The sequence below is a fragment of the Ptychodera flava genome, chromosome 10, assembly GCF_041260155.1.
Source record: "Ptychodera flava strain L36383 chromosome 10, AS_Pfla_20210202, whole genome shotgun sequence".
Classification (NCBI taxonomy): domain Eukaryota; kingdom Metazoa; phylum Hemichordata; class Enteropneusta; family Ptychoderidae; genus Ptychodera; species Ptychodera flava.
This window is the reverse complement of record NC_091937.1, coordinates 12,489,063-12,500,773: the sequence shown is the minus strand read 5'-3', so window position 1 is coordinate 12,500,773 and position 11,711 is coordinate 12,489,063. Positions and strand designations below refer to the sequence as shown.

The window sequence follows — 11,711 nt, the reverse complement described above, 5'->3', positions numbered from 1 at the left end:
ATATGAGTCGCCATGTTTTCCGTTATCATGAAACCAAATTGAACGTCTCACTATACCGTATCACTATCAAAGGTAGAACTGCTGTGAAGATGCCTTCATTTACTGCATATAATGATACAAACATATTCGAAAGTCACATGCATATCTCTGTCAAGCTCGTTAACTAAAGGTCGCAAACATTCACAGTAATTGTTTCGTATTTGTCCGAGTGCGTGCCCTGTAGTAACTACATAGAAGTTAGTTCAATTGAAAGTTAAGAGTGATTCGTCTGATGGCTGTCAAATATTCAGAATTATGTCGTTCAACAAGAAGTAAGATGATTGTCGAAGTGTGCAGTGTATATATCAGTAGAGAAAGATAGGGTGTATTCTTTATTTACATATTTAGTACTCCATTCACAGGGTTTCGGTTCCCGATGAAGTGGGCTACGACTAAACTCATTGAAGTGGCGGAAGTACCCGGCAATATGGCATCAGTGATAAAATTATCCAAGCAGCCAAACAGACTCACTTTGTTATCAAAATTTCATGAGAGAAAGTGAAGACAAAACGAGGGTGTGCAGTCAACAGCACGACAGCTTAAATGATTATGACTTTGTAACAGGTTTAACTTAAAGAATATACGTTTGTGGACAAACAGAGAACTTCTCAACTGAAATTTGCTTTGTGTTTGTTTTTCTTACCCAACACCTCTTCGGTAAATTTTTCGGCTATCTTAAATATTTTAAACAGGAGGCTGGTATTTTTCAAGTGTACTCAATTTTGAGTTAAAAGTTATTTATACAATTACATATACATATATGATATGCCGTTGCACATTGTCTCATCCGTCGCACATTATTCTAATCTGCCAATGCCAACAGTGGATCTATTTGTTAGTACATTAACCATGAGCTACCGAAAATACCAATCAAGTTATCCTTGGCTTACCTCTACAACATCAAGTGTAATACCATTGCATATTTGATGATATGATAATTACAATTCGTAAAAGACGTTTTGCAATGGCAATTAATTAATAATAAAACAAAAATCGTACTGTTCCCCGTCAAACACTCTCTCACACCCCTTTGTCGAATGAGGGAGCCAAGTGATCGCGGTACAGTATGAGCATGTGTTACTATGCTCGATCATTGTGTCACCATTTCTTTGTACCTGCAATGATACAGAGAAACATTTCAAGAAAACAGTCGTTGCCCGCTCGTAAACAAAGTTGAATTATATAATCATATCGGTAATGCAGGCATTGCTCTTTCATGATAATATGACATTCATATGACAGAAGATTCAGTGTTCAAGTTTTATATTTGTGCTAAAATATATTCCACAGTCATATATGTATGAACAAGTCTGAAATGTGTCGGTATTATGAAAAAGCTTTATTTTGAAAAAAATGGCTGAATAATGCAATTACATCTTATCTTGTTATATACAGTGATAATTAACTAAAATAAAATGATGACATTAAGAAACAAAATGTTTAGTATGAATATAATGGAATATCACTTTCATAAAAAGGATACAGACTGAATGAAATACAAGTTGTAAAAATCGTTATGTTAGTACCTTAACAGTCACTGTGATTGATAGCAGTACTCATTGATAATCACTGTTAATGTGATCCTAGCATGACAGCTTACAACGCTAAAATTCTTATGATTAACAGCCTTGTTCTTCTTGTGAGAAGTCGATATTGTCACCATAGAGGTCAAATGCTAGTGTTACTATAATAATTAAAAATAACTGCAGTGGTAACATTGTACCATAAGTAAAAGATATTACATTCTAATATAAACACGAAATTTTATTACATGTAAATTCACCAGCATGAAATACTTACTTGAAATAATAAGCCATAAAAAATATTACTTAGATATTAGAGGTAACTATGTTACTGTTTGCTTGGCCGTTACAAAGGAACTTACATGTACGCAGAGAACCTGACTTAGACGCCTATCAAAGGGTACATTTTCCACGATTTTGTATCGTTCTTGTTACGTTTGTTTCTAAAGTAGTTTTACGCACAAAAGTGAAATATCTACATCGATATTTCACGTAACACACAAAAGTGAGATATAGATATCGAGGCAAACGCTCATAAACAAGTGTTACAACTCTGGATAAAAGTAAAAAATGTGCCTTCAAAAATTACAGCCACTATAATATAGCTAAATTATTGTCTACATAAGTATTATAAACACTTCTGTGTTCAAGCATAAAAGCTAACAGTAATTTCTCTATCGCACTCGAGCCAATAACGCGCGGCACACATTTACCCAGCGAAAACATCACTGTTAAAACCGCTCGGCTAATTCCCGACCTTAGCAAGAGTGGTTCAATAATTTTCCGACCGCGACCCCTCCACTCGCTGCAGAGTTCAAGATGCACTCGATCATATATACTCGCTATCATACATCACACACAATTTTTATAACCAAGTAATCAATACATTACTGAACTTGGCTTAAGAATGTATTACTAACATAATGTAGTGCGATTTGTGGTTCTATAATTTAACTAATTGACTATATTTACATGAAGAGTTACTTACTTGAAGAAGAAATTTGTCTAAAGGCGTAGGAAAAAGTACTCAAATCAAAATTATTCTAATAGAGTAACAAGTTACAACGCTAACAATTTTCTACACAAATTAACTCCTTACCTCTGGTTTTGAGCTATCGGCTGAGAGATTTTATAGTATTTCTTTCATATCAACGAGGAACGTCAAACTATAAAAAGTGTTTACAAGATACTACTATAAATTTACACTGAAATAAAATTTTGTTTCACTCTGTCGGCCATTGATTTTAAGTTTGTTCGATGTAGTTACTGCAAACAACATTGCATGCAGCAAATATAATACTATGCCCTTCTTCCCCTGTCCAAATAATTTGACAGAATAATCTATATTATAACACACGGATATCATGTCATAGTACATTTCAATCATATGTAAATAATTACACACTATGCCAAGAATCAGTCCTTGACGCATCTACTGTATGTGTCGTTGAAACTCTGTTAAAATCTCCCCTTAAACATCACAGGTAGCACTGTGGTCAAATCAATATGCTTTCTTGAAGGAAAGTTACTGTTCGTCTGTGACAACCTCTCTCAGTTGTTGCCAAAACTGTTCTCTTTCGACATTGTTTGCATCCCTATCTGGCCATGCAAGGTAAGTTTTGGTATTGACAAAGAACTTCAGTATGTCAGACATATCTTTCTGGGGCACTTTTTGTAACATGATAAATACAAGAATACTCTCATTATGGAGCGCATGCAACATCATCGAGAACGCGTATCGCATTTCAAAATCACAATAGGAACTTTTCACGAAATTTTCTGACACTACAAATATAATCTTTCTGCTCTTTTTGATGTTTTCCTCTATATTTGCGAATATATCCTTTCCGCCGTGGAAGTCTCGTGTGTGGATACAAAGTGTGAATTTTAGTTCGTCTTCTAGTATAGGTTGGAGCTGTTCGTCAACCCAATCGGAATCCCCTTCACAAAAACTGATAAAGGCATCGAACTCATACTCTCTTTCGTTTTCTAAACGAAAGTAGAGTGGGTACATCTGTCTCAGTTTATTAATTCTCTTGTATGCATTATATACAAGATGCCAACGTTTTCTCCAAAGCACACGACCTATCAAGATAATCGGCACTATTAATAGCATCAATGATATTGGAACAAAATATTTCATATAACATTCTATTCTGTTTTCATCAATCATCATAACTGGTTTACCTGATAAAGCTTTTGGTTCCATGCATTGATAGGTTTGCCACGGAAGAGAACCGTCTAACGTAAAAGAAAGCGTCTCAGTATTTTCCATCCAACTTTGAATGGCCATCTCACAATGGCAATCCAAAGGGTTATTTTCAAAATAAAAAAGCGATAGCATTGTCAGATTGTCGAAAACCCTGGGGTCTACAATGGAAAGTTTATTGCTACTGAGATCGAGCGTTTCCAATTTTGAGTTATAAGCAAATATATCATTTCCAACAAATTCAATCTCATTGTTCGAAACATCCAATACTTTCAAAGACGTCAACTGTTGAAAATAATACTTACAGAGATAGGTTATTCCAGAATATGATACATTTAAGAATTCTGAATTTACAAATGATTGAAAAATGGCTTGATTTGTTTCGATATTACACTGTTCATAAACGTTTCTTTTATCGAACTGTGTATGGCTAAAGTTTGCGACTTTTATATTATCAGTTTCTTTAAATTTTATATGTGCATTGTTAATGTTCAGGGTAGAGTAAGAAAGATCGACATAAATTAATGACGGTACATGCAGCACAGAGTACACACGGTCAATTACTTTAATCTTCATCTCAATCAATGATACGAACCAGATCTCGTTTGCACTAAAAGAAATACTAGAAGTTCTCATGTGAAGAACATGCATTTTGGTCGGATCGCAATTGCACATAATCTTATAATCTGGGTCATAGAATTTATATTTGCCATTTTTGTCGTTCTTTCTAAAAGCACAGACTGTCCAAACTTTGTCGGGATAATAAAAATTACACACATCTCTTTTTTGCCGTTGAGTAATACAGTCGCTCGTACCAAATGGAAAATGGTTGGCAAAATACTTTGCTCCAAGTTCTCGACAACAGCCTCGAGAATATGAATAAATTTCGCTATGCCAATCGAAACGGAAACCCGATAGAGTGGAGAAGTTGGCCAAAACATCATCGTTCACTGAAAGTGAGTTCTGAAACATGTTTAAGTATTTGAGCTTTGGCAAATTACGGATTATATGTTCAGAAACAAACACAATATTATTCCTGCTCAGATCAAGAACTTGAAGCGAATCTAAACCTCTGAACGTTTCTCTCTCTAGGTATCTTAGCGGTGATGCACTGTTGTTCAAGTACAGAGTTCGTATTCCCTTGAAACAGGAAAAAACGTTTTCCATTGTATCAGTGCCGCTATTGTAGAATAATGTTTCTACTTCAATATTTTCATTAAAATCACATACTGGCATCAAGTACTTCGCAATTGTTAGGTTTAACGACTGTATTTTGGAATTTTGAAAAACATTTTTTATCAGTTTTGGAACTATTTCATCAGGGGACAGTGTTAAATTTGATGACTTTTCTTCAGACACGTATCTGAACCAGGCATTAAAATCTTGTAGTAAATCTACATCTTGAGGTATAAAGAGCGAAATGGAGACAAATGTATCCGATTTGTACGGAAGTATTGTTAAGTAGGTAATGGTATCAAGCTCTAACTTCAATGGGAATTTAGCAGAAGAAAAACCTTCCAAAGTAAAAAATCGTATTTTTCTAAGGCTTGGAAAATAAGATATCCAATCGCTTAAAGTGCTGTACTGTTTGCTGACACTGAGATAATAAAACAAGTAAATACCACAAAAAGACTTCGGGGCGAGATGGTCAATACCAAACGGACATTGCCAATCCAATGACGTTAGAAATTGGAATGGCTCAAGCGCATCGATTTTCATATCGTTGGATAGGCAAAGGTATTCCAGCTTGTTTTGTTTCTGAAAGGTTGAAGGCCTAATGGTTATAGGATACGAAACGATATTCAAGTAGGAAAGACTCTTAAGGCCACGAAACACTTGTGAAGTGATGCTCGAAAGTTCGTTTAGCGATAGATCCAAATGGACTAAGCTATAGAGGTCATCAAATGTTGAAGGTTCAATTACGCTGATGGAGCTAAGTGATAGGTTTAGGTACATTAGTTGAGATAAACCACGGAATGTAGATGCCAAAAGTGTTGGAACTTTGATGAATCCCGCCAAATCCAAAATTTTGATATTCTTCAGATGAGTAAATTGATTTTCGTTCAATGTCAAAAGTGCTCCATTATTGAGGATAAGACAGTCTAGACCATGAAGACCTGCGAAAGCAGATGCTTCAATGGCTCCCAAGCGAAACGAGCTTTCAAGATTCAGGTGTCTCAAATTTTTCATGGCTATAAAAGTGGAAGGTTTGATTTCCGTGAGATTAATATTGAAACGGATGTCTAGCTCAGTTACGCCATTCGTTACCCTATTGGAGTCTGAGATAGCCGGGCCCTCAAGACATGAGAATTTTCCAAACGACAAGTCTAAGTGCTTCAGATTCGGTAGGTTGTTGAATAATGATATATTCAGACAATTATGGATAAGAGGATCAGTATCATTTCGTTCATAATTAACCCACAATCTCAATGTTTCGATATTTTTGAGGCCTCGAAAGTCATCTACAGACTTGTTTTCAAAGTAAAAACTCATTTCTAACGATGTCAGATACATTACACCATCCCAGGAACAGCTTTCAAATTCTAAACTAACGACATCAAGAATCCTAAGAACTTTCAAACTATTGAGCAAGCTGAAAGCTTTGCATGGAATTGCTCGAATACCATTAAAGGATAGGTCTAACACTTCTAGATGTGGTAGGTATAAGAAACTCTCTTCTGTGATAACACGTATACTGTTATCGCTAAGATTAAGCCTCTTAAGATTAGACAGAGGCTGGAAGGAATTTTTGTCTAACCTTTTGATCTGATTACTGTAAAGGTACAAGTCTACCGTAGAAGTTGGCAAAAAATCCGGTATTTGTTCCAGATACGATTTTGAACAGTCAAAATGAAACCCTCTGATGTTGTCTTCATTTGGTAGGGATAGGCAGTACTTGTAAGTGACTTGAGGACCTGTTTTATCCCTGTCTGTTAATCCTGAAGGCAACAGTTCACAAACGAGCAAACAAAACAACACCGTCTTCAACAAAAGGCTCGATGTGTGGTCTAAGGAAGAAGCCATAATGATGAATTTGTTTCCTTGGTTCGTCAGACTCGGTTTTCAACGGTGATGAAACTTTGGATAAGCGTTAGATTCTTGAGTAACCTGCAAGTTACAAACATAATACTTCATTCATACATAACAATAGATATTTAATTAAGTCAACATAAAATACATAATGATCTGCAACAGTAAATAAAGACGTTTCATGATAAATAAATATGCTGTTTAAAAAGTGCTTACCATCCAGAAAACTACAATATGTTTCTTAAAAAACCTATCATACAAAAATACTTTAAAGAACGTTTTCAATCAGTATCCATAACTCTTACAACAGTCAGTGAAACAAGAAGGGGCTAATGAATCACTGCCACTGCTACCATAAACATGATCAGTCCCCTTCTCTTTCTCCTCCTCCTTTCTCTTTCCCCTTTTCTTTCTCCTCTCACTCTTCTTCAGCTATTAAGTAACACTGACATTGATCAGCTGATGTACTATATACCTTTTTGTACTTTTCTTCGAGGCTGCATGTATTAAGTATTCTTTCAAAAGATCTTTTACTATCTGTACACAAAATTACATTGCCTATTAGAAGGATTGTCAGTGTACTTCATATAACGATAGCAAATATTTAATCTACTGATATAAATTGCTATGTTTACAATATGCTGACTGACTAAATGTACATTAAGGACTGTGATGACATAGCATATAGGACAAATTGACAAATTTACTCCCCCTCCCCTTTAAATCAAAGATGCAAAATGCATCAGTCAGGTAGCTTTCTATGGAATTTGCTCATTGATGTTACAAATACGTGACAAGGGTCAGTGGATTTTTGTTTGTTGTTTTTGACCTGGTGGTTTACTTGCCTTGAGTGATTATGATTGCTGGAATTGCTTTAGAGTCATATTGAGAAAGAACACAACTAAAAGCCAATTCAAACTTCCACTTTTTTATCTATTTCAGGCGTGTAACCGATGTGTTGACAGTCCTTGCATTTACACATAAGAGGTCTCATAATTTTCATTTAAATTCAGTTTCATGACGTACTCGTTAAGACCGACCTTTTACAAGGTCTGCAAAAAAACTTCACGAGGCCAGTGTGCAAGGATGCGCTGGTTTACAAAGCAGTTCAAATACAAACAATACGGCAAAGACGTCATTATTGTTTTGTTCGTTCTGTAGTTTTAAAATCATCTTGTCCGTATAATTTGGGGTATATCTAAGAACTAAATCTAACAACTAAAACATTGAAGCAACTTTACAGAGAATAAAACTAGAAACCAATAACACGATTGGAACTAATTTGGGATAATTGGATGGTGAAGTAATGTCGATTTAATCTACAAATGTTATCTCATCTGCTTTTCTTTATACAATACACACTTGTTTTTATGAGTAATTTGCAATATTGAGACATTTAGCTATGTGGCACCTCACACTTTTGAGAAATTTACAAAATATGAAAATCCAATTATTCCAAATTAGTTCCAATCGTGTTCAATTTTCTCTTCTATCCAAATGGGCTATGTAAACTTCCGTTTTCTTTATCTATTTCAGAAGTGTAACCCATGTGTTACACTTCTGAAAACCTCATCTATACATAAAAGGTCTAGAGGTCGTATCACCTATATTTAACTTCAGTATCATGACGTGCTCGGTACGGCAAACCTTCAGCAGTACAATGAGTCCGAATGCCCCCTCCCGCTTGTAACAAATTTAGCAATGTAATCGTTCATCGTACTGAACCAGGATTGTATCACAGATAAACGGAATTTAGCAATTGAGCATATGGCAACACGGCATTGGCCACCTGCTCTCTGTCCTGCCATGTTTTATGTTTATTAAATCGCTGTGCCGTCCGATATGTCGTTCGATTGCTTAGGGATTTCTCTCCTACTGAGATAGAACCATTGCTGCGATTTTGTACCGATTTCCATGTTACTCGGTAAGTCTGTCAAAGTGACTGCCAACGATTGTTGGAGTGTATGGTTGACGGTAAAGACAGAAATATGGTTAACATTAAGCATAAACAACCCATGTTTTAAGTCAGAGTTTGTGAAAGTCACAGATCAACTAGATATGCTTCTATACTTTTTTCTAAAACAGGCTTCAGTTGGGTTGCAAAACAAATGTCACTGCTATGACATGTTTCATAGTACTAGACAAGGATTAAATCACAGTTTAACGGTAGATTTATACCCACGCTGACATTGTCGTGCAACCTTCTGCTCGGGAATTCAATACTTGACTTATTTAGCCAACTCTGTTGTGGCTGATCATTTTTGGACTGTCGTAATGTATGACGGTTTTAGGTTGCTGCATGCTCTGCAAAAGATATCAAGAGGACAATGTGCAGGGATGCGTTGGTTTACGAGGCACTCAATATACAAACAATACAGCAAAGATGTCGTTATCGTTTTGTTTGTTCTGTAGTTTAAATGTGTAAAAACGAGTGACTAGTTTCCAAGAAAATATATTTTATGTGATGTAAATAAGCCTTCTGATTTGGGACCTAGATGTAGGATACTTTGATTGAGCTTACCTGAGATTACTTGAGCTTAGCTTCATCTGTGGAAAGACAACACTTACATAGGCAATGCCAGAGTATGATACGCCTATTGATCCCAATACAGATAAATTGAAAGTAGAGTTTTGAAGGATTTCATCATCGTCAGACTGTTTCCATGCTCGAAAACAACAGTCGATTACATTTTTGGACGATACTTTGTATTCATTCGTGAGAACACCTACCATTCGTAAGGCTGACCATGAAATCTGATGATAACTTCCACATCTCGAGGGGCTATGGCATTTTGATAAGGGCGGCAGATGACCTGGATAACACTTTGGTGATGCAAATCATTGGTCGCTTGGATTGGCTGCTCAGATTAACGTGTCAACAACACCTTTTCTCCACCTGTCGCATTCAAAATAATAAATTAAATGAAAGGAGTATCTGATAAATGGTGCATAGCAGTTTTGACGTAGTCATCATATTATGAGACGAATCACGACCACATATCCGATTTTTACATCAGCCTAAGCGATATTTAAATCATCTACGGATTTACGCCGATCTTCAAGCGAAAGTATGTTCGGCTAAGTTCGTGTTGTTGTTGTCGTGTGGTGCTGAGCGGAATTGGCGTGCTGGCGAAAACAGGAAAGTTTTGAGCTTCGGATAGATGAGTTTTACCATTTTAAAATGTCCTCTCACATTTTTATAAATATATAATGAGTGTGTTTAAACCAAATTTGAAAGACGTTTATCGATACTATCAGATTTTACTCAATGGTTTACGGTCAGTCATATCGTCTGTTACAGCTTGGTCATGGAAGAACATGTTTATGAAACTGCTGGCGTGTTATGTTTTGATTCGTGTGAAGCGGTGTTTCTGCCCTCAGAGCTCACAAAGTAAGTACGGTTGCTACGCGACTGGCATCACGATGTTATGTCGCCGTGCTTTTCGCAGAATCTCGTGCAATTATCAACAACAAACAAACTCTCCAAAAAGTCTAATACCTGTGAAGCTCATTTCAATATGAAAAATTCATGGTCTACCGAGACGACCATGAAACAAAAGGCATGCTGCACTGCTAGTCTGTCATCTATTTGTCTGTGGCAAAACCTAGTTATACTTTTTAACTAGGAAAAAGAACTGACGTTTGTCGACAAACTGAGAATCCCTTGACAACAACTCTTTGATTTTCTCAAACGGTAAACCGAACACCACTGGTTTAACGTTTTTCGCAATCTTGAATATTGTCATTGGAAAACCAGAGGGTTTTTTTAATGTACTCAAATCCTATGGCGTTGGAGTTCAGAGTCATTTAGACATTTGCATAATAATATGATAGGAGAATTTGCCGTCCAATATAACTTTCATCTCAACGCCAATGGTGGATTTGTTGCCTAAATCATTCACCATAAGCTATTTATTTCTGGCTTACCCCTCAGATTGATTTTGCTTGATTTTTGAAGCAATTTTCAGGTATAGTCCTGCCGCTCTTTCTTACAAAAAGCTTTACCACAGGTGTAAGGTATAATTTAATGCCAGATTTGGAAATTCATAGGCCCGTTTATGGAGGGTCAATGTGACATTCAAATAGAAATATGATTTCTTAAATGTTCTACACGACAACAATGTGAAAGGTACTGTTGTGAAAATTATTTTAAAGAGCGGTCGTGTTTTCTCCTAGTGATCGATGGAGTTCTAAGATTAAGATACCCCTTATTAAGCAAAGACTTTTGAACGGTAGCATAGTTGCGCATGCTAAACAACTTAGCAGACAATTTTACCTCTTTATTTTCTTAAATGAAAGCATGACCGTGCATATGATGTGACTAAACATTGACATGAACACTCTCGCACCTCCTTTTCTCGGGCCAGAGAGCACTGCAATCGCGACACGATTTGAGCGTGTGGTATATAACTGAACGTCATGTCGAATCCTATCTCAGTACCTGCAATGGTATCCCTCCGATGTAATAGTTAAAAAACAATCGTTCCTGGTCTTAAACAACTTTGAATATTTAGCATCATGTCGGTAACACAGGTATTGTTCCACGTATCTCAATGTGACATTCATATGGATTCACCGTTCTAATGTTATATTTTTGCTAACATTTATCCAACGGTTATAGGTTATTTATGGACAAGTCTGTGACATGTGGTTGTTATCGGAAAGCTTTATTTATTTTGAAAAATGACTCAGTAATGTAATTACATCTAAACTTATTCCATACAATTATCATTAATCTTAAAGGAAACGGTAACACACAGAAAAATACGTTTATTGTGGAATACTTCTTTCCTAAAAGGTAATACATTGAGTGAAATATCAAGCTGTAACGTCAGTTACTTAAGTATATTACGAACAATGCACTGTAACTCTAACTATGATTGATATCAGAACTCATCACGGCTCTTATA

At 36.0% G+C, this 11,711-nt stretch overlaps 1 protein-coding gene across 1 annotated transcript; it reads right to left on the bottom strand.

Moving 5' to 3' along the window:
* Nucleotides 1-1,298: 1,298 nt before the first annotated feature.
* Nucleotides 1,299-9,529, bottom strand: LOC139142036 (toll-like receptor 13). The gene is made up of 2 exons (XM_070711835.1): nt 9,323-9,529; nt 1,299-6,879 (listed from the first exon to the last, which is right to left on the bottom strand). The coding sequence occupies exon 2, from the start codon at nt 6,793-6,795 to the stop codon at nt 3,088-3,090; it is 3,708 nt and encodes a 1,235-aa protein (XP_070567936.1). The 5' UTR covers nt 6,796-6,879; nt 9,323-9,529; the 3' UTR covers nt 1,299-3,087.
* Between the last annotated feature and the right edge of the window lie 2,182 nt (nt 9,530-11,711).

Excerpts from the sequence above, each read along its gene's own strand:
- LOC139142036 (XM_070711835.1), bottom strand. The coding sequence starts at position 6,795 with ATGGCTTCTTCCTTAGACCACACATCGAGCCTTTTGTTGAAGACGGTG.